General features: G+C 41.5%; 1 protein-coding gene across 1 annotated transcript in view; it reads right to left on the reverse strand.

Annotated features, from left to right (window-relative positions):
* The window catches only part of trappc12 (trafficking protein particle complex subunit 12), a 40,210-nt gene that overhangs the window by 11,267 nt on the left and 5,011 nt on the right, over positions 1–23,932 (reverse strand). Inside the window, exons 4-5 of the mRNA XM_051396281.1 lie at positions 5,631–5,744; positions 3,187–3,325 (exon numbers count right to left, since the gene is read on the reverse strand). Of these exons, the coding sequence (XP_051252241.1) occupies positions 3,187–3,325; positions 5,631–5,744 (253 nt within the window). The remainder of the gene's footprint in view (positions 1–3,186; positions 3,326–5,630; positions 5,745–23,932) is intronic.

Below are 23,932 nucleotides of genomic sequence, written 5' to 3' on the forward strand. Positions count from 1 at the left end.
TCTCTGGCTGCCGATTCTGCCAGTCTATGTATCTCTATTTCTATCTCTCTTGTCTATCTGCTTGTGCTTTCTCTATCTAACCCATCTACAGTACAGAATACACACTCATTTTCCCCTATTTACCTATGTGTCACTGTTACTGCCCTCTGTTGTTCTATTTTCATGCCAACTGGACAGTGCTTTCTCTCGGCTTGATTCTTTATTCTCTCTCCTGGACTTTTAATACCTTTACAGTTTCTGTAAAATGGTTGTTTACCTTCTCATTTACAAACACTTCACCTTGACAGACTTTGAGGGTGACATTATGGTTCAAAATCAATTGATTTAAATTGAATAATAATTCAAATTAGCCCCACCTTTACCAACTGCAACATTATAGTGATACTGTATGTATACTAATGCATCAATAATTGCAATCCCATAATATGATATATATGATTCTGAAATGGGCCATTCTGCATTATGAGTACTTTTAATTATGGTACTTTGTTAAGTAAAAGTTTTTACTATTATCAAAATATACTATAGTATTAATACACTGTGGTATAGCTACTTTTACTAAATTCGTTTTTAACTGGTCTTAAAACAGTCTCAGTTTAATAGTTATGCCTCTGTATGACCTACACAAGCAAACAAGGCTATTTCTATATAGTTATTCTTAATGTCTGTCCCCGAGTCGGATTCGGAAATCAGTGAAACAAGGCAGAAAAAACACTACTGCTTCCACAGGGGCGACCAGAATCAACACAAAATCAAAGTTTCCATTAAATCGAGCTCTTAATAAAGGAATGAATGCGTCTATTGTTTTAAATGCTCTCTAAACTCAGAAAAAAAAAGAAAAACAGAAAAAAATTAATTATTCAGAAAATCAGAAAAAAATTACTCCGAAAAACCAACCATAAAAATAAATTACTCTGAAAAACAGAAAAAAAATGACTCAGGGAAACAGAAATAATTACTCAGAAAAATTAAATACGCTTCTGTAGATTCCAAATTTAAATAGGAATGATCATTTTTGCATCACAATTTTCATTTTTACTGAAAAGATTAAATAAAAATCATGATGACATGAAATTTGTTGGGGTCTGTATCAAACAAACATGTTTTCTTAAATCTGGAGATCAAGATCTCAAGCATCTCTATAGCACTATAGTACTTATTAGGTGATTATTAGGCTGTTTGTCACAAATTTACTTATTCTACCACTTGTGACTGGCTAGACAAAGAATATCCCTGCTAATAGTTACAAGCAGGACCACCAGATTCGAATACATTTACTTTGTATTTTAAGATGTGACATTTTCAGAACAAAAAATAAGGCAAAATAAAAGAGATTTAGTATTGTCCAACAGTATTACATATCTCACAGTGTAGAGAAGGCTTTAAATTTAGAGCATTATGTGGTCAGTTAAACAGTTAAACTAATGAAAACAATTGAAGTGTTCTTGTAAAACATTTCTAAAATCCTGGCTCGATGTCACATATCTTCTAGTCCCACTTATTCTGCAAAGATGTGCGGAAGAATTTGCTGTGTCACTTTCTGCTATTTTGTTGAACAGCAGTTGGTGGCAGGTGGATGCCACAAAAAACAGCAATATACCAGCAAAGGGCTGGGAAGAAGAGGACTGCTAGCATGCAAAAGTAAATGTAACAATGCAGGTTCCAAAATGTTCAGAAAAATTGTCTTTGCATATGACTATATTATTTTGGTGAAACACTGAATGTAAACAGAACTGTGTGTGCTTACAAGAAAACTCCACAGAGCACCATTAAAATAGCGTGCAAGACTATCTTGGACATTTAGATTCTGTTTCAGACATTTACACACTCTCAGGACCTAAGACTTGCACTACCTTTCTGCCTCAGCATTTTATACATTTCCCCAGTCTAGTCTGCATGTCCATCTTTTTGTTGGGCTGACATTAAACCAGTTGACTTTGATTGTGAGTGGATTTTTTTGAGCATGAGTGCAAAGGCCAATACTCTTTCATCCAGCTGCTGAAAAAAAAAAAAAAATCATGGATCTCTTTTCAAAGATGCAGGGAGGGTTAGCATTTGACCACAAGTTGATTTTATTCATTGTGAGAAGGTTGATGCATCTCTGTCTTGCTTTATTGATTAAAACATGAAAAGAATCAAGACTGAAAGTAAAGCATGAAGATTTAAAAAGGACAAGAATGAATGCTGCTCGTCAGGCATGTGGCATTCAGGTCTTAATACTTCTGAGTCCAAATTGGACCCAACTTTTCATTTGGCAAACAAATTAATAACTGACAAAAATTGATTCCTTCTCGAGCGCTTAGTCGATCCTAATTCTTCGAAGAGTGATACATGGGCAGCCGTCTCTTAAGGCATTCAAAGAGTGCGGTCGTGGGTAATAGATAGTCGATGCAAGCGTTGGGCTGGAGAAATGTTCAACTTCTGATACCAGGCTACACAACTCGTGCCAGTTTGTCTGCGAGCACCTAGCAGGGCACAAAGCGTTTAAATTGAGCAATGGAAAGTCAATCGGTGCTCTCTTTAGAAGGCTGTGCGGTGTAGCTTCAAGTGTGCTTTGAGTGTGTTTGGGGTGTGTGTGTGTGTGTGTGTGTGTGTGTGTGTGTGTGTGTGTGTGTGCATGCAGCTGTGTCTCTGCTACAGCCTTCACTGTGGTAGCCCGAGGGGCGAAGCAGATCCAAAGTAATGGGAATACATTAGAGAGCAATTCATGCGGTGTAAGAAGAGGAAAAACAAAACCAAAGAACTGCTGGAGACAAGTAGAGTTGTTGGAGCTTCTCGACGATACCGTCTAATATCAAGCTCCTGGCAGAAACTTTCCTTTGAATATTTAATAGGACAGTGGTGGTATGCTTGTGTATCCTAAAAAACGTGGGTAAAATGCAAAAACCCTTTTGGAGAGCTGGCTAATAACACATTCAAAACTCGCAGATAAGAGTTTCAGAGCTGCTTTTCAGCATGATCATGAATACCACTATTCAACCTTCAGTCGGCTTTCAGACAGAATTTATAGAGGAGCTTTTGGACACATGAAATATGAAGTGACGCATGATTTTACAATGCAATTTCTGCATGGAATCTTCTGTGATCACTACCAAAAGTGCTTCTCCCACACAAAAGGTCAATAATATTGACCCCAAGGGACAGAGGATGGTAAGGTTTATACAAGCTAAGTGTGTATGTGTGTACCTCTTCTCCCAGGGTAAACAGTGGGGTAGTACTCATAGCAGAGGTCTGGTTGATCCAGGTTGCCAAAGGGCTCCAACTCCAGCTCAGCGTTTTGGAAGAGGTTGAGTTTGGTCAGGAGGGCCAGCCGCACAAACCAGAGCTGGAAAACACACACACACACACACACACACACACACACACACACACACACACACACACACACACACACACACACACACACACACACACACACACACACACACACACACACACACGTTCAGTTAATTTGGTCAAAAAACAATTGCGTAACACCTTGCTCTAGAATGTAACAAAAACGCACTGTACAGCCATACTTAACATAATACATGATTGCATCATTAGGTTTTGTACTGATGCAGTATTTATTAAGTAATCTGTAGTTATTATATTATTCAAGAATGACATAATGGGTTGTAGTTCTGATGTAATGTTGTCCTAGAGCCCAACCAACTGATGGGTAATTGGATTTTTTGATATGGATAATAAAGATTAAAAAATCTGCCAAGATGCAAGGTGCTGGCATAGTATAGTACAGTATAACTGAAAAAAAAAAAAAAAAAGTCAAACATAATAATACATTTTAATTTTAGTGTGTATATACTGTGTAGAGAGTCTTCACATCTGGAGGGCACAGGCGGTTCCAGGACCATGTTGTGTAAATTCTCATGAGCTTTTGACAGCACACAACACACCATATGCACTTGGACCGAGGCCCAGGCACATGCAGCTATATCCTGACAGAGTTGGGGATGGACTACCTCCCAGTGAGAGAACAACATGGAAGGATGGAGCAGCTCCTGAGCAGCATGGGCGCCCCCAAAGATACTGTTCTCTTGACCTCTGTCTTCACGTTTTAACACCAAAACACTGCCTCCTCAGTAGCGCAGACTCTCAGGTGCTAGCGGTGATGACACAGCCCGGCTTGTTTTGTAGTTTGTAGCGCGGTGTTAGTTGTTAACTTCTTCTAGAGAGTGCCGCAGGTATGATGTATTCTTGGAGGCTAACAAGGAAGTTAGCATCGCCCTGGTTCCATCGGTTATCGCAGAAAATAAACTCTGGCAAACAACGGGTTATGATACTCACACGTTTTGTTCGGCAAGATGAAGAAGAAATTTGAGTTGATTATGATTTTTGAAGCATGAATGCAAGTGGCACAAGTGAAAAAACTAACGTTAGGCTATAAACAAACTACACAACAGGTGCATGACTTCAACGTCACCACCACTAATCTGAGTGTGTTCGGCGTGCTGACGGTTAATGTCACAGACAACCTCAGTCGTCTCATTTAGCCAGTTGTTAGCAGCTGCCTTTTAAGACACATAAAAGCTTCAAAATTCCCGGGTGGAGTATTTATTGATGCATTTTATGTTGTAGCAGAAAATGTTAAAATCTCTTCAGCTTGTATAACCACCTCAACATCCACGGCATCATCATGGAAATTGTACAGCTAAATTAAAACAATTTTGATAAATTAAACCCTTGTGATGAATTGCTTGACTGCTTTGAAGGTAGAAAGAAACAATGTGTCTAAGGTTGCTGTCCCTGCCAACTGCTGTGTCCTATTGAAAATGACAAAAAACTAAAAAATACATACACATATATTACATGTTTATATTTATGTAACTTTTTATAGTACTCTAGTAGTAGTCTGTGAAAGCATGGTGCTAAAGTCCTGTTGGCAGAACAGAGAATGGTCAAAAGGTTAACAGAGTTGCCTAAAAGTCATCATCTTGTTATGATGCATATTGCTTTGGGTTGAGGTGATACCATTAACCTTAAAGCTACAGTTTGGGTTAGCCAATTAAGGGAAATTAAGTTACTAATTAAACGACTAAACACAAAAAAACACACCTAAAAAAAGGACCACGCATTTAAAACCTGCTTTCAAAAATAAGTCAGGTTGTTTAGGGGAGTAAAACAAACAGTAATATGTAGCACGAGGCAACAGCATGGTCGATTAATTTAAAGTCTTATGCACAGAGCCTAACACAGGGGTGGCCTTCTTAATGAGCTTATGCAGCCATCCATCTTCTGGATAGAGCCCCGCAAACACAGGCATGAGAATGTGCCAGCAGCAACACTGACAAAATGTAAAAAAAGACAAAACAATATTTGGGTCCTTTCTTGCATATGTCTGTGTTAGCTGTCATTTCCAACATACTGTGCAGTTGTACTATAGGAAAAGAAAGATTCTGCCCCATTCAAGTGAAACTCAAAAATAATTATATTATCCATTTGGGAGCAAGAAACCCCCAAAAAACAAAAAATGTAATGAACTGTGACTTTCATTTTCAAGTGCTGTTTGGGAATTATAACATTAATCTGTAGAACAAGACACATATTGGCTTGACTCTCTAACACCCACAAACACACAGAGAGACAGACAGATGAATGGGTGGATGAAGAGGAAGTCACTGGCGTATCACCTGCAGTGAGTCGGTGGTGTGGGAGGTTGGCTGGCCAGCCTTTCCATATCCCTGACCATGAGCTGTCAGCAGCCGGCCCGTCAGATCCACCGCAGCCCGCCAGTTCTTACTGCTCTGCAGGGGAGAGAAGACACAAACACACTGGATCTGAAACACACACCACGACTGACTGATGGAAGAGGGCACATGATGCCTGTCTCCAGTGTTCTCACACAGGGACGAAGGTTTACAGGATAATTCCGGTTTATTACAACCTGGGTCTTATTGTTATAGTTTTTTTTTTGTTTTGTTTTTTACAGTTTTCAGTTATGAGATAACAACAAGGCCCAACAGGGGACAAATCAGTCAACAACCAGAGCTTGGCAGTTCATTCTTGACCTGGGAAACATTCGGCCGTATCACACAGTCCTCAGCAGCAGATTGTAAAACAGCTGTGAGACTGTCAGTGATGATGCAAAATGATGATTCACAAGTGTCTGAAATCTCAATTTACTGCTCACTGTAGAGTAAACTACTGAGTGTATGTTGCTCTGTATAGGAAGCAGTGAATGAGTGATTGGGGGAGTAATAATGCCATGCTCAACCTTTAAGGCAACCTAGAAGAGAAATCCTTCAAGTGCTCAGAATAATGGGAAGTTTCATGACATCACCTGCTGAGGAAGAACATAAAATATGGTTGAAAGCTTTGGAACAAGCAAGAAAGTGAACTTGTCTGTCTGAAAGGTTGGAGACAGGTTGGAGACAGATTATCTCAACTACTTTATTTAGAGGTAAACCCGAAATGTTGGAAAATAATTCTGTATTGCAGATGAAATCTAACCTAGTATCTAATCTATCAAACTACTGTATGTATAACTACGGCATATACACCTGGCCAAAGATGTTTGCTGTTGTTTTCTTGACATAATTGTGGCCAACAACCTGTCTGATAACTGGTTGTGTAGAGCTGCAACTAACACTTATTAGGGCCTGAGCACTGACCGTGCAAATCTGTAGGAATTATTATTCCAAACGATCGCATTTTCGAGGTCACGGCGCACATGTCAGTCGTCAGTTTTCTAGGGGTCCACTATGAGCATGGAAAAATGGCCCCTCAGGGGCCCATAAACTGTACCTCCCGGGGCCCCATAAAAATCGGTGAACACGTAGACCTTATCCTGACGTACAAAAAATCCAGTACGGTGTTGGGTTTACCTTGTCCATTCGGCTCCAAACTTTACTTGTCTGATAGGAGTCCTGAACACTTCTATGTGATAATATTCACTAATAGTGAGAGCGCCACCTAGTGGTGAAAGGAAATGTCATTTTTATACTTTTATGTAAATCTTCCAGCAGATTGACCAGAACCAGCTGAAATTCTGTCAGAAGTCTCTTAGGATGATGACGATGACATCTGTTTACATTTGAACAATATTTGAGGGGCTTAACATGCCCGAAAAACTCATGAAAGTTTGCACAAAATTCAGTCGTGGCAAACACTAATGTATTGTCTTGGTCCCGCAGATGGAAGTTGCAAAATGGCTTAGCCACAAGCAAAAAAGCCTGTTCGACCCATAAACCAAACTCAACAGGAAGTCAGCCATTTTTAATTGCGTGGTCATTTTTGGCGATTTTTTTCGCTTTTTGATTTGAATGAACTCCTCCCAGGGAATTTATTGGATCAACTTCAAAATTGGTCAGTACAGTTAAAAAACATTGCTGATTAAAAGTTGCGCTATTTGTGACTGTATGATGAAAAATAATTTGTGGCGCCCGTGGCGTTGAATTTTGACGATTCGCCATGAAACATAGTACTCAGTGTACAATGTCCAATCTCCACTAGACTTCACATATTCTGTAAAAGTCCTACCCTGAACATGTCCTCATAACTTCAATGTAGGTGGTCCAATCTCAATGAAACTTCATATGTTTGATAAAAGTCCCGCCCTGAACACGTCTACATGACAATATTCAGATATAGTGATAGCGCCACCTGCTGGCAACAGGAAGTAAGCGTTGCGTGATGATTTTGATCTGATTTACGTAAAATTTTCATGTTGTGGTCCGCACATTACACTTGCACGTGATGCGGCTGCAGCACACCGAGTTGTGTGGAGTGCGAGGGCCCGTTCATCACTGCTTGCAATTTTAATTTTGATTATAATCTATCAATTATTTTTAATTGATTTAAATGTTTTGCCAATAAATGTAGGGGGGGAAAAAAGCTCTTTACAATTTTTCCAGAGCCCATTTTGTTTTTATATTGCTCATTTTGTCCAATCCAGTCCAGTCCAAAAATATTTACTTTACAATGATAGAAACAAAGAACAGCAGACACATCCTCACATTTGGGAAGCTGGAACCAAAGAATGTTATATGAATTAATCAACTCAGTGATCCAGCTTTATGCTAATTCATAAAGATATAGTGGAGTCATGGTGTCCTGAGCAGACCTCCCTCTGACTGTGTTGCTATCGCAGTTTCTCTGTGCTTTGTTTACAATACCGGTCTGGCAGCGAGTGCATGTTAATGCATGGGAGTACATCCGTCTGAAGCTGCTGTTCTTCTCTCATCTGAGCGCTGAATTAGGGTTTACTTTAAGTTAAGATGTTACGATGATATGCAAGGTTAAAAGACCGTTTCTGTCTCTGGAGTTTGGTAGCAGTAGCAATGATAGCGATATTACGGCGGTTTCTGGTTAAACAAAAGCTCCATCTCTGTAGGGATCCTTTCCATAATGCTGTCAGACACTCAGAATAAGAATCTGAGCCTGTGAGTGGCAAAAACAAGAACTCTCAGTGGACGTACCTTGACCGGCGCTTTTGTGTCCAATGATCAGCTAACGTTCCATTGCAGACAGGGTCACGGCTATTTTCTCCTCTAACTCAGTGAATTAAGGCTTTATTTTGACTAAACCAGCGTTGGTGATTGATGAAAAGACTGTGGAAAAACTAACAAAGATGTTTCTGGTGAATTTTATTTTGTTTCTGTCCAGTTTGAAGTGTGTCTTTACAATTATCTGCTGGGTAAAATTACTGGTTTTGTCAATGAAGTCTCGCTTGCTGTAGTGCCAGTTGTCTTGGTCTGAGATGCTGTGGCTCTAGAGCAACATCTAGTGGCAAGTGAATTTCATATATATAACATTTAATGTACCTTTCTGAGGTTTTTAATATCAAATTAAATCAAGTTTCAAATCGCAAATCCTCAATGGGAAAAATACCAACACAGAACATATTTGAGAATTGTCAGTAAAAAAGTGCAATAAGAAGAAGAAAGCAGTACTTCTGAAAGACAATGTAAAAAAAACAGTTTAACAACTTAGGACAGCCCAGATGCAAGATAAAGGGATGTTCTATTATCTTGCAAATCATCTTATATGACAGTGTCAACTCCAAACTAATAATGTGCAATGCTGCAAAACAAAAGTCCCTACATATGAAATGAGGCAAGTGGGTGTGTAAGTGCACAACTGAGTGTGAAATGTAGAACTGCCAGCCATTGAGGCTGGAGGACAAAGCACCCACTCACACAAACATGGTGGACGTGCGCACACACCTATACACACACAAACACACACACACCTAGATATTAGCAGCATCTGCTTCCACAGGAGGTGGTACAATAGGTAAGAGGGGGACAGAGGTGGGAGGGGGTGTAGAGTCACCCCACCCCATCAACACACATGACAAGGTCGGCTCGCCGATTGGGTCCTAAGTGCTGTGCCATTCATCACAGCCAGGGAGCTAATTAGGAGAGAGAGGAGGAGAAAAAGAGAGAGGGCTACTTTCTTTCTAGTCCTCTTTATCACAAAACTCATCACCCTTTTCCCTCCCTTTCCTCTGTTGTAGCTGTCCTCTCTTCCCCATTCATCCTCCATCCTTCCCTTCGTCTTCCTTTTCTCCTTTTTTCTTTAGCCCGTCTTGCTGCCTCTCTCTCCTCCTCAGGATACTTTCTTTTCCCTCCATCTTGACGCTTCCCTCTTCTTTTCTTTCCCTCCATCTCCTTCCTCTCCCTCTGACTCTCATTTCTGCCTCCCGTCTCCTCCCGCTGTAATTTCTTCTTCCTCTATCGCTCCTTCCTCATCCCTCCCTCTCCTCTCCTGCCCTGTGCCAGTAGCTGTGCTGCCTCTGAATCTTCATTAGGGGGGGAAATGAAGCTGAAAACGAGGAGGCAGCCTGGACGGCCAAAAGCAGCTGCAGTCACTCAAACACACACATATCCTACAGTACGCTACAGTACACCGCTGCCCTGCCACAGGGCATAAGAAGACAGGTGTGCGAGCGTGTGTTTCTAGGTGTCTGTGTGAGATTGGGGTATGGCGTGAGGAGGGGAAATGAGAACAGCCAGCAGTGAGCCAGCAGTGATGTACAGTAGCTGCACACACACAGTTGAGACAGGGCACAGAGGGATAAGGAGTTTCAACAGAGGATAAGCAGGATATGGATGGTAGAAATCTGGACCACATGTAGTGAAAGAGTGCAGAAGTCAAAATTGGCCATAGTGGATGGAATAAAAAATAAAAAAAAGCAGAAACTCTGGGCCAAAAGAGTTGGAAAAAGAAAAAAGGAGCAGTGGGTAGCAGAGTGGAGAGCAGGAGTTGAGGAGAAGAGAGCTGAGGGCCAAGGGAGCTACAGAGAGGCACCGCGAGGAGCCAAAGTGAAAAAAACCCCACAAAGCTGGAAAAGTGAACTTCAGCTCAGGCCTTACGTAACGATGCAGCATTGCTGCTACGCATGCTTTATGGTATGATATTATCTTACACCAGCCTATAATTTTAGGTCTTGAACCATACAAATCCAAATCAAACATTACAGGCATACAGTAGGGCAGGAGCTGGGATTTGAGTAGACAGTACGCAGGCTTTGTGTGTCGAGAGGTGATCTTCTGTGACCAGAAGGTCACAGGGTCAGACTCCATTAAACATAGTATGCGATTATGAGCGCCCTTGAGCGAGATAATGACGTCTCTGCTCCACTGTCATCTCAAATGGCTGAACCTGAGCTCTGACCCCGTTGATGAAAAAAGTGTGCGAACAATCACAGACTGCAATGTGCAACATGCTAATCTAACATTTAGAATGTACAGACTCTTGTGTCTGGCAGCACACATTCCACTGACTGAAATTCATATTCCATCTTTTTAGTTTAACAGGGTCAAAAAAAATGGGGCATGTCTGCCATTAATTGAAAGTATGTAGTCTACAGGCATATAGTAATAAAAATAAATGTTATTTAATGTCGCAATCAATACACACAGGTTGGGTTTAAGATGGGTTACTGCCACCAGCACAAGTACATCCCAACAGGCGGGGCCACAATCTTTCCTGGCACATGGTCTCATGGTGTTGGATACTATAAGACACATCAGCTTACACTTCAAAAGAAAACAAGCAAATTAAATCTCATTCATTCCATTGGGAATGAGGGTATCAAGGAACTGTATCCAATATGCCTCACTTTGAAGCAGGACTCAATGTCCATGGCATGTAATGTAGTTCACTCTAGTTAGGCAGACAGGAAATCTGGGGAGAGCATGCACATACCAGATTTGAATCGGGGACATAGCAATGTTAGAATTGTAGTGGTTTTACCTCCTACGCCACCATGACACCGTCTTCCATGAGCCAGCTAAAGTAAATGCATTTTGCCTACCAAGATTAGCGTTGCTTTGTCAGAAGTGCCATTGTTCAATACAAATTGGTCTACACAACAACATATGGACACAGTATTTGGACAGTGGCTCAGTACATAGTCAGCTGGCTAAATGAAAAGCTGCTGATTAGGGGTGGGTAAAAATATCGATTCATCAATGCATTGCAATAATTTTTCCCAATTCAATATCGATTCATTAAATCCTCTGAATCGATTCAAGCCCCTGGCCAGTGGGGGCGCGGTGAGCAACACCTTTGTGTGATTTGCGTTGTACGGACGGAGGCCGCACTCGACCACAAAACAACAACATGGCAACCAAAGCAGGTAGCAGCAGTGTTAAACCAGCAACTTTAAAAGCAGACGTTTGGAGTCCTTTTGGATTCCAGTAAGGTAGTGTGTAAGCTGTGCCAGGCAGTACTAAAATACTGCAATAACACAACAAATTTGCGCAACCACTTAAGCCGACACCATGCAGATGCTCTGCAGCAACCCGCGGCTAAACCTGTGGATTCAAAACAGACACAACTCGACAGATCCTTCCTGCCGCCAAACTCTGCCCGCGCACAGAAGATAACAGAGTCTGTGGCCGTCTTCATATGTAATGACCTACGACCGTACAGTGTCGTGAAAAATGGGGGTTTTAAGAAGATGGTATACACACTTGAACCACGATATGCCATACCAACACGCAAACACATGACGGAAGCTGCCGTCCTGAAGCTGTTATTCTACTTATTACTGAATCGATATCGAAGCATTTAAATCAATATCGAATTGAAATCAAATCGAATTGTGAGGTTCTTAACAATAGCCAGCCCTACTGCTGATAGTGTAGTCTGTGTGAACCAGAGCACAAGACATCAAGAAAACAACGCCTTTTACCATGTCCCATCTAAAACATTCAGTTTGCCAGCAAAACTTGAATGGTTGCAACTGTGCACAGCTCAGTGCAATGATCCCCACCCCTATAAAAAATGACATCAATGTGTCATTGGACTAAGGTGAGACTGCTGGTTCTGTTGCTATTTCTTAAAAATCAGATTAACTTATTTTTCATTTAAGAACATACAAAGTGCTTTATGGTAGCTTGTCATGAATGCCATCATGCATACAAACCACGCTGTCACTCCCCCGGTTTGAATGATTTCAATTAACACAGAAAGGGAGTTGGGAGAACATAAAAATAGAAAAACAAAAGGCTGATGGTGATTAATAATTTAGCTCAGCTCCAATGACTCCGCAATAAGGCATAATCAGACCCCCCCCCCAAAATCAAACGAGGAGGCATTACCATGGTGATTTATTGCCAGTGATATTAAGCGAGGAATTGACTACAGAGGCTTGGCTAAAAGAAGTGTGTGTTGGAATTGTGTAGGCAGGTCTCTAGCACGATAGCGAGGAAGGTTTTTTTTTTTTTTTTTTTCTGCTGTTGCTTGTTCCAGAGGATGCCAGATAATACACATGCTAGTACACCTGCTTTACCTGCTTGTTCCTCACAGAACAAAGACACCAGACAAAAGAAGAAAGAAAGGACAGAGAGGAAGGAAGAAGTCAAGATATGACCCCACAGAGTGACAATGTGGAATGAAGATGGGTTCCAGGGTAAGTGCTCAAAACAAAGAGCCACTGAGGGAGCTCAAAATCTCTGGCGACAGAAGCAAACTGTAGACCAGATGTGGACAGATGACAAGTAAGGCAGTGTCACCTGTAAATATCTTCAGTTTAAAACAGAGCTCATGCCTAAAGCATGTTCAGCATTACAGAAAACAACTTCATTGACTGTAATTAACAAGTGTGACTCCAGTAGTATTACAATGCTTCACACAAACTCCTACTCCTACCCACTCAGACAAATGTGTGCAATGATAATGTGTGCACATTACGTCCCCTATCTCTCCCTCACACACACAAACAGATAAACATAATTAGTCTCGCCGCGAGTTTAAAAGGGGTGAGGCTTCTAAAATGTGTTGAAGATCGTAAGTTCATTGCGCCTTTCCTTTGGAGAGTTAAAAAAATAAAAACTCACATAACAAAGCTTGATGAACAAATGAACGCCCACTTGTTCTCTCGCAAGACCCGAAGCCTCCGGGCGAATCAGACTTAAAAGGGCTTCCTCACACCAGCTTTGGTTAACACAGGGAGGTCCCGTGCTACTTCAATTAAGCCCCTGCATTTTGGATTACATAGGGTGTGGGAAAAAAACCCATATATAATATGCTACAAGTGCACGCCAGTCATTGCAACGGCAGCAAACTTTACTTTGATGCCTGTGTAGCTGGTCTACAGACACTTGAACCAGGGGACAGAATATTGCCCTCAAGATGGAGGACGGCCTGCTTGGCTACTGTACTGATATGAACTTCACACAGCAGCCATTTTGTTTCCCACGGGCAATCGCTTGTCTCTTTAAAACAGTATCACTGAGAGACGTCGAGACACAAACTGGCAGAATATACTGTGTGAAGACAACGTACTAGCTCATGGCTTGTAAGAGAACTCCACATAACACTCCCTAAGATGGTTCAACACAGTTTTCGAGTTCTAAGTGATGCTCCTCTGGGTAATATCAACCACTGATTGACTAGTGGGCTACTGGATAGCTTTTGATGGTTTGGTTGTCAACAATAACAGCATGTCCCACTTCCCTTTTCCTCTGGGAGTGCTGCTGAAGACTGCATTCAAGAGAAGTTCTGTCTATGGCCCGATTCACATCCAACGACTCCCAAAGTACGGCACACACAGTTTTCCTCGTAAGACCTGCAGTTGACGCTGACTGATTTGGCGAGGTAACTCATTGGCCATCATTTCTATCAGTTTTGATAACATTGTACTTACAAAAGTAAGTGCTGAGACCTGGGAACACAGTGACATTACTACAACAAAGTCTGATGGGGAGAAAACATGAGCTGTCAGATGATTAAGATGTGTTGTCCAAACCCATCTGGAGGCAAAAATGTTTAAACAAACAAAGGAGGTGCTTAAAACCCTGACACAGAGAGGGGCCAGGGGTGATAATTGTCCAAATGGGGATAATGATGAACACTTTCAGACAGTCTCTCTTTGAAGAAATTCTTTTGTACACATGAGAAGTAGTGTGAAGAATGAAAAAGAAAGCTTCACATCAGGCACACCTTTTCACCTCTGCACACCTGACAATCACTGCGTAAAGTGGGTGTACTTGTGGGATTGTTAGTTTTGGAAAGTAACAAAAATTGCTTGGATGTAGTCCCCCAGTTCAAATATTGGAAAGGTGTTGAGGGAACAGGTTTTAGACACTCGACTATCTGACAAGCACTTTGGTTAAAGCATACTTCAACAAGGTTGCATCATGCCAAAAGTTTAACCAGATTATTTAAACCACTTTATTTGGAGAGAAAACCAAAATTGAGCTCACTCTGACTTAATTGTAGTTTAGATGAAGATGAAAAGTTAAAGGATCACCATCCGATAGTTGAGACATTTCACTCAAAATCACAAATGTCAACCTAATAATGGAGTCATTGGGATTTTTTTAAGGAAGATTCAGAAGATTCCCAAAATCAGTAGGAGGAGGGTGTACAACATTTCATGGCAATCCATTGAATAGTGCTGAGATATTACAGTCCGGATCAAATTGGCGGACAGGCCAACAGTGAGGCTACAAAGCACCTACCAGTTTAACACGGTATCTGCTGGTGAAAAGTGGTACCTGTTGAACATGAGTGGCATGCTGCTTTTACCTGGCACACAACAGCAGCATACCAACAGTCAGTAGTAGCATGTTTCAGTAAGAGCGATGCGCCAGTAGAACTGTAGCGGCATACCAGCAGTCAACAGTAGGATATCAGTAAGAATCGGCATGTACCACTAAAACAAGAGTGGCATACCATCAGCCACTTCTGGATCTCAGTGCCACTCCAGATCTCTGCAATAACTGGGTAATTGCATTGTCATGGTCTCCAAAAAGAATGATGGAAAAAAGTACAAAAATAACACCCAGTTATAATAAACTGGAATGATCCTGTATTCTGGCAGACCAACAGGCTGAACTCCATCTGTACTTTTACAATAGGTCTGAGCATATGGCTGCAGCCAACATAAACAGAGCAAGGTGAAAACAACTACCACTAAGGTTTGAACATGCCCTTCAGCGCTACAAAAGCTGACGGTGCATTACCCGGACTCTGGCTTGCAAGTGTAACTGGTGGCGGAAATGACAGCTATGTAAAAAGGTTACGATAATGACAAGTAAAGGTTACAGCAATGATATCAAAGTGCGATGCAGCAGCTGGGTCGTTGCAGTGATTATGGGGGTGTGTCTGTCTGACCCAGCCAAGGTGGGTCTCTCTCCCTCTCTCTCGCACTCACAGACACACACATATATGCTGGCCCCCGGCCCAGACGGCATCACACCGTGGGAGGAAAGAGAGGTTAGAGTCTCTGGTGGATAGTACAGAGGGAGGGGAGAAAGAGACAGAGATGAAGGAGAAGGAGGGAAAGAGGGGGAGAGGGGGAGAGGAGGAGAGGAGGGGGATGATTGCTAATGAGAGAGACAGATGAGGCCAGCCCAGGGTGGTGCTGAGCCAGAGACTAGGCCACTGCTGACCACGCCACAGAGGTCACTGGGAAGACAAAGGGAGAAGTACAGGGGAGGCCAGGACAGACGACCAAACTCCGTTCAAATGACATCCAACTTATAACCAGCCATGTCTTCTAAAATGAATAGTTCCTTAACACTGCAAAGGAAATACAATTCAAATAGATTCTAGTTTACTCCCACTGTGCTTTTGGACAATATTGGTTGTGTTTATGATAACATTGTACTCACAAGAGTAATGAGATCTGGGACAAGGTGACAAGCTACGTCCAAGTCAGCCAATCAAACTGGTAGTGAACAAGTCAGCAGTTTAGCCAGATTATCTAAAGCATTTTACTAGAGGTAAACCCAAAAGTGAGGATGTCAGTGTGACTGAGGTTTAACAGTTTGAGAAATACAGTTTTTACAGTTTGCATTTTGTTTTCTCTCCCAAATAAGTTTGATGCTGCCTGAGGAAGAACACCAAACTTGACAGACACTGCAATCCGGAGAAGCTGCAGATCCAAGCCCTTTTATGTGTTCTTCATGCGATATTGTATAGATTCTAGATAGAACACTATCGAGTTTAGTGTTTAACCGCCAACTGCTAGGTAGCAGGGTTGTAAATGTAAACTGAAGGCTATGATGTTGGATGTTACAGCAACTGTGATAAATAGAACTGCAGATCCAACAAAAGGCCACTGCACAAAAGAGTACTACGCATATGGTGGTATCCTTTTTGTACTGCCTTATAACTTCCTCATTTTATAATCATGTTTTATAACTATTCACCGAATGCTTTCACTGACATTAACACTACTGCCCTAGGCTGTGAATGAATGATCCATTTGCATGCTCTGCTTAGAGGATGAGCTGATATTGCCTTGATATTTACTTTTTTTTGTCTCTGTATGTTTTGGAATATTTGGTTTAATTGTATGCTGTTACCTTTGTCAATGTTTGTTCAGTTGTGTACTTTCTATTGTTCAGGACCCCCCCTTGTTGAGATGGTTCATCTCAAGGGGTTATTCCTGATAAAGAATTTCCAACATACTATGACAGTATTCCAAAAGAAAGAAATCACACATTTCCACTTGCATACAGTAACACAATATATCACAATATATTGAACTGTAACCCCTTTATGGTGTTAGGTATCGTATCGCCAGATCTTTGCCAATACAGAGGCCTACGCTGCATGTCACTAAATCCTACACTCTGGTCCTTTAAATGACGTGAAAGCAGAACTTACAGTGCTGTGGTCCAAGTATTTCCCTCAAAAAAGAATTGAGGATATTTCTACAGAACCCTCTCAGCAGCATATTGCAGTGCTGCAGTAGCCCAACAATAGCACGTGAAGACTAACTCTACATGAAGATTCATCAGAGAGAAATATTGAGTGTGTTTCTATGTGTGCAATGGAAGCTCTCCTACAGAGACTGAGTGATGCCCACATTCACCAGATGCGGGGGGGAGACACATACAGAGAAACAAAGGGAGAGAGGAAACGCAGAGTGTTCTCCTTAAGTCTCTTGTGTGTTGTGAGTGTGTTCAGTGTGCATTTGTGTACTTACAGCACATGTGTGTGTATGCATGAACAGAGGGAGTGTGCGGTGGCAGTGGGTGCAGTCACAATTTGGCTCTGCAGCATGACTCATTCTGCCAGCTCATAGCAGAGCTCTACAACACACACACGCAGACTGATGCCACACAGCAGAATAAAGCTCGATGAACTGACTTCATCCAAGCAAAAGGCCACACACAGAGGATGATCACAGCTGACAACAAGTACACAACAGCATAAAATGCATTTAAAGCGTGCCAACATGTCCACGTACAAAACTTGATCCCCTTGATGTGTGACTAAAACCGCACACAGAAAGGATGACACACACCTGTTCACGTGTCAAGTGAAGGATCAGCTGTCCCAGAGTCTATTGATCAGATGTCATGACAAACATCAAGCTGCACCAGGATACACTTTTAATGGCCTTTACCAACATTTCCACTTCCCTGTGTGTGCATGTTCTGCTCACATCCTCAATTTATCAATTTCATGCGCCCCTCCCAGCTCGGCGAGCTACATCACCTACGACAGCTTTGATCTATGAGTTTGTTTGATCTTAGAAGTTTAGAAATTTCATAATTTATTGGTAAGTAAATAATCTGAATGCAAGTAGATAGTAGTAGATGGAGAAGGCAGATGGTGTCTGATCCATTCATCAGTGGGAGTGACTCATTCAATGATTAGCCGATCCAACAAAGCCGTCACACAGGGCTGCTCTGATCAAGACCAAACCAAGCTCCTTATTAGGGAACGGGATTTGTTGGCTCCACACTGGGTGATGCAGTGAGGAGAGATGTTGTCCTTCAGTTGCAGGCCCCGGGTTTAAGTCTCTGTGTCTGCAGTCAGAGCCTTATTGAAGTGTTGTTGAACGAGACACTGAATCTCAAGCAGCAGCGAGAGAGAGAGCTGCTCTGTAGCTGACACTGACCTTTGGAGTCCAAGTGAGGAAAGAGGCAAGTAAAAAGAGAATTTCCTTTCAAGGATCATGAGTATCAAATTACACGGGTTTTCCTAGTTTTAGGTCTTTTTTAGGTCTTTGGTGATGCCTCTGTGTTGAGGGACTGATGACACTGTGTGCTGATTTGCAATGTGAGGCATGAAGTGGAAGATACAGTTAGGTCCATATATTATTGGAAGTTCTGTTACTTTAGCTGTTTACCAAAACATATTCAAGATACAGTTATATAATCAATGTGCAGACTCTCAGCTTTAATTTGAGGGTATTCACGTCCAGATTAGAGGAAGGCTTTAGGAATTACAGTTCTTTAATATGTAGCCGCCTCTTTTTCAAGGGACCAAAGGTAATTGGACAATTAACTCAAAAGCTATTTCATGGGCTGCATGGGCTATTCCCTCGTTTACCCATCATCAATTAAGCAGGTAAAAGGTCTGGAGTTGATTCCAGGTGTGGCATTTACATTTGGAAGCTGTTGCTGTGAACCCACAACCTGTGGTCAAAGGCGCTCTCAATGGAAGTGAAACAGACCATCCTTAGGTTGCAAAAAAAGAAGAAATCCATCAGAGAGATAGCGGAAATATTAGGAGTGGCCAAATCAACAGTTTGGTACATCCAGAGAAAAAAAGAGCGCACTGGTGAGCTTGGGAACTCAAAAAGGCCTGGACGTCCACGGAAAACAACAGTGGTGGATGATAGCAGGATCCTTTCTAGGGCTGTGCTAAAAAAATCGATACGGCAATATATCATGATATTTATTTACGTGATATACTACATCGATTTCCAGCTCCAAAAATCGATATTTTAAAGGGGAGAGAAAAATCATGTTTTAAACAGGTTGTGATGTGAACTACAACCTCCGCTCCTGTAGGTGTCGCAGTACGACTCTGGTTGCCTCGAATTGGCAGGCGCAGTTTCTGGCAGAGTGAGAAATGGAAGCAGCATGTCTACTGACGGTATTAGAGCAGCGACTTCAAAATACAAAGCCGATGTGTGGGTGCACTTTGGTTTCAAAAACAAACCAGGGAGCATGGACTTGGATAAAGCAAATGCAATTTGCAAGCTCTGTCACGCTGCCGTGAAATATTCAGGTAACGCAACCAACTTGCGAACTCACCTTGTCAGACGCCATGCAGATACAATAGCGTTACCGCAGCAACCAAAACCTGACGCGAGGCAAACTACGCTTGTGTTGACTGACAATAAGGAGTTTTCATGTGTACATTTCAGCTCAGTCCTCTACTAGCCCCACACCATCCTCAGTGAGTTCACTGTGCACTTGATTTTCTTGTTTTCAATATCAGTGCGTCCAGTTAAAGTGCAAGAGTGCACATAATTTTCATTTTGATGTAATGGCAGCTAGATCTGTGTGTTTGGTAATTTGCCAAATATAAATAAATTGAAAAAGGACATTTTGAATTACATTGTTTTGACTCAATTTGTCCGCTGAATTATCAATATAATATAGTTCTGTTTTTACATTCTCAGTTAACTATGGAATATCGCACTATATCGCAATATACATCGTATCACAATGTATCGTGATATAATCGTATCGTGACCCATGATGCGTATCGCATCGTGAAGTCCTTGACAATACCCACCCCTAATCCTTTCTATGGTGAAGAAAAACCCCTTCACAACATCCAACAAAGTGAAGAACACTCTCCAGGAAGTAGGTGTATCAATATCTAAGTCTACGGGTCGTAGCGGGTCGTTCCTTAATCGGAAGGTTGTGGGTTCGATCCTCGGCTCCTGGTGCCACATGTCGAAGTATCCTTGAGCATGAATGTTAGTTTCTGTTCGATGGGCTTTGCCATCACTGAGTGAATGTGTGTGAAAGGGTGAATGTGGCACGTAGTGTAAAAGCGCTTTGAGTGGTCGGAAGACTAGAAAGGTGCTATACAAGAACAGGTCCATTTACCATAAAGAGAAGATTTAATGTGAGCAAATACAGAGGGTTCACCACAAGGTGCAAACCATTAATCAGCCCCAGATTAGACTTGCCAAAAAACATCTAAAGGAGCCAGCCCAGTTCTGGAACAGCATTCTTTGGACAGATAAAACTAAGATCAACCTGTACCAGAATGATGGGAAGAAGAAAGTATCGAGAAGGCTTGGAATGGCTCATAATACAAAGCACACCACATCTTCTGTAAAACATGGTGAAGGCAGTGTGATGGCATGGGCATACTAGCTTCCAACGGCACTGGGTCACTAGTGTTTATTGATGATGTGACAGGAGACAGTAGCAGCCGGATGAATTCTGAAGTGTATAGGGATATTCTTTCTGCTCAGATTCAGCCAAATGCAGCAAAATTGATTGGACGGCGCTTCACAGAACAGATGGACAATGACCCAAAACATACTGCAAAAGCAACTCAGGAGTTTTTTTAAGGAAAAGAAGTGGAATATTCTGTAATGGCCGAGTCAATCACCAGATCTCAACCCGATCACGCATGCATTTCATTTGCTTAAGACAAAACTTAAAGCAGAAAGACCCACAAAGAAGCAACAACTGAAGACAGCTGCAATAAAGGCCTGGCACAGCATCACAAAGGAGGAAACCCAGTGTTTGGTGATATCCATTGGTTCCAGACTTCAGGCAGTCATTGCCTGCAAAGGATTCTCAACAAAGTATTAAAAATGTTATTTTAAATTTTATTTATGGTAATGTTAATTTGTCCAATTATTTTTGAGCCCTTAAAATGAGGAGACTTTGTTTAAAAATGGTTGCAATTTCTAAACGTTTGATGGGATATTTTTGTTCAACTCCTTGAATTAAACCTGAAAGTCTGCACTTCAATTGCATCTCAGTTGTTTAATTTCAAATCCAATGTGGTGGCATGCAGAGCCCAAATCATAAAAAATTGTGTCACTGTCCAAATATTTCTGGGCCTAACTGTATAATGGTGTCAAAATATTCTATATAAATATATTCTGGTACAGTATATACAGTATAAATAAAGCCTTTTCCAGACATTAATGCGAATAAGAATGAAACATAATGTCAAAATACAAAAAGTCATTTGGTACACTTAGTAATAATCAGGTACTTTTGATGACTATTGTAAGAGTCTACAGCAAAGTAAGTATCTCCTTCAGGCTGTACTTAGGCACAGATGTGCTTTGAGATAAATACTAAAGTTGGTATGCTAACAATGACAATGCTGGTGTTAAGGAGGTAATGTTTACTATGTTCACCATATGAATTTAGCATGTTGGCATGCTAACATTTGCTAAGTACAGCTGAGGCTAATACAAATATTATTAGGTTTTGAGGCATTTGTTCATTTACCAAAGTATGCATTAGGATGCATTAAAATTGAACCGATGATAGTGCTAGATTAAATGTTTAAGGATCATCAAATTTTTCCAAGGGGGGACATGAATGTCTGAACCAGTTTTCATAGCAATTCATCCAATAGTTGTTGAGATATTTCACTCAAAACCACATATATGAATCTCATGGCAGTGCAATGGAGAATGGTGAGAGATTAGGTCATCTGGGAACCCTGAATGTCTGTTTAAAAATTCAAGATATTTCTCAGGATAGATGAACATTCTGACCTGCTGGTGGCAAGTGACGAACAATCAAGTCTTTAGAATTCATCCCCTGGTGAACATGAATATAATAATTTCATGTTAATCTGAGCATCACTAAAATTGGCACTAAAGAAAAAGGCATGACAAATAGTGCCTTTTTCAGTAGCTCCTAGCATATGACCCTGGTCTCATGAAGGCTGATGGTACAATAGACTATTGCAGTTATTTTGGTCGGGATGCACTGAAATCATACCAAATACAAGTACAAGTACTTACATTTGTTACAGTTGCGCTTGGGTGATGCTCTTTCAAAAAAGTTATCTTACTAAAGATCGGTGCTTTTTATGTTATCTAGTGATGCAGAAGACACTTTATCTTTATTTAATCCACATATTCAAGATAATGATCAAGAAATCAGTTCAGAAGGATTCAGAGATTCCAACCCACAGTAGTTTTCCACATTCTGAGGTAAAACATGTCTGTGTGTGTGCACTTAGGGCCAGGTGAAGCCCTCTTCTGCCTATGTCTCACACACAACGTTGCTTTCGCTTTCTTTTTGCTTGTCATTCCTTGACATCTCTCCTGTAGGCCTACGTTACCTTTCTGTCTCTGTCTCTCTCTCTTTCGGTTGTCTCTTGCTCTAGGGAGCCACCCACACCATTTGGCAAACAGCATATGATCCTCTTACACACACACACACACACACACACACACACACACACACACACACACACACACACACACACACACACACACACTCACCTACACCATATAGTGCAGTTGACTGCAAGCTGAAAGTACCATCTTGTGTGTGTATATATACACCACCAAGTCCAGAAGGCCCTTGAAATATGCACAGCAGTCCCATGCATAATACATGGGCACAGCAGGAGAAAAGAACTTGTGAGCCGAGTGGATCTCCACCTCTCCATCTCTCCACTCCACCCCTCCCCTCCCCTCCTCTCCTCTCCTCTTTCGCCTCTCTCCATCACACTGTCTGCTGCTGCTGTGCATATGTTTTAAATAACAACTGTCTCTCAGGGTCATCTGTGGGTCAGAAATCATGATGGAGGGAACGCATGAGGTCTGGAGAGATAGATAGACAGCAGCAGGAAAGGGAATGAGTCGAGACTGCACGGTCACAAAGAAAGACACGTATTTTTATGCTTGGCAGAATAATAGCAGAGGAATGTAATATGAAGGGAAAGGAGACGGATGATTCACTGTTTTCAGTCAGCTGAGGCCTGACCACCCAGCAATTTCAGTGGAATCACTGACTGTACAGGCGGACTATCAGAAGGTCACACAAACTGCAGAAACCACAGGATGTTAAGCTGTGGTAACCTACCAGTGGTTTAGTCATTTACCTCCACAAAGCGAGTGAGGTAATGTTCCCAGAAAGCACCTGCTGCACTGCACGTGCATACAACCAAAAGTCATTGAATCAGAAGCTGGAAAAGCTGCTTTAAAAAAGTATTTTAGCCACCTACAAAGAATCAATATTGTTTTAAGTGTACACTATATTTTGAATATTTTAACCGCTTTACCTTGCTGACAGCCTTTTCAGACAGGAAACTGAAGCATTTACATCGCCTTCTGATAATGCTACCAGTCTCATTTGACAACTCATTTACTTTTACAGCACATGAGCGTTGCTGGTCTGCTGCGGCAACCAGTGTTAATTCAGATCTGAACGGTGGACCAGCAAAATATGTTTTCTGCGTGGTGAAATTACGTTTTTTCTCAAAGGAGTGTGGTGGCTTTGAAGAGAGCATAGATCGACACTTTAGTTTCCTGTTGAAAAGGACCATCTGACGGCAAGGTAAATGGACCAATGGGACCTCTTCTCATGTTTCAGATGTCTATGAGTTTGTTATCATTATTATTATTATTATCTAATATTTTACAAAATACAGCAAAAAAAATGATTTCCTCTTCAATTAAATAATCTCACAACCACTCTGATTTATCTTGTGACTCTTTGGAGGGGCCCGATCCCTAAATTGGGAACCAGAGGACTACAGCAAACTGTATATAAAGTGGCTA

This window comes from Dicentrarchus labrax, unplaced genomic scaffold (assembly GCF_905237075.1).
Source record: "Dicentrarchus labrax unplaced genomic scaffold, dlabrax2021, whole genome shotgun sequence".
In the NCBI taxonomy this organism is placed as follows: Eukaryota; Metazoa; Chordata; class Actinopteri; family Moronidae; genus Dicentrarchus; species Dicentrarchus labrax.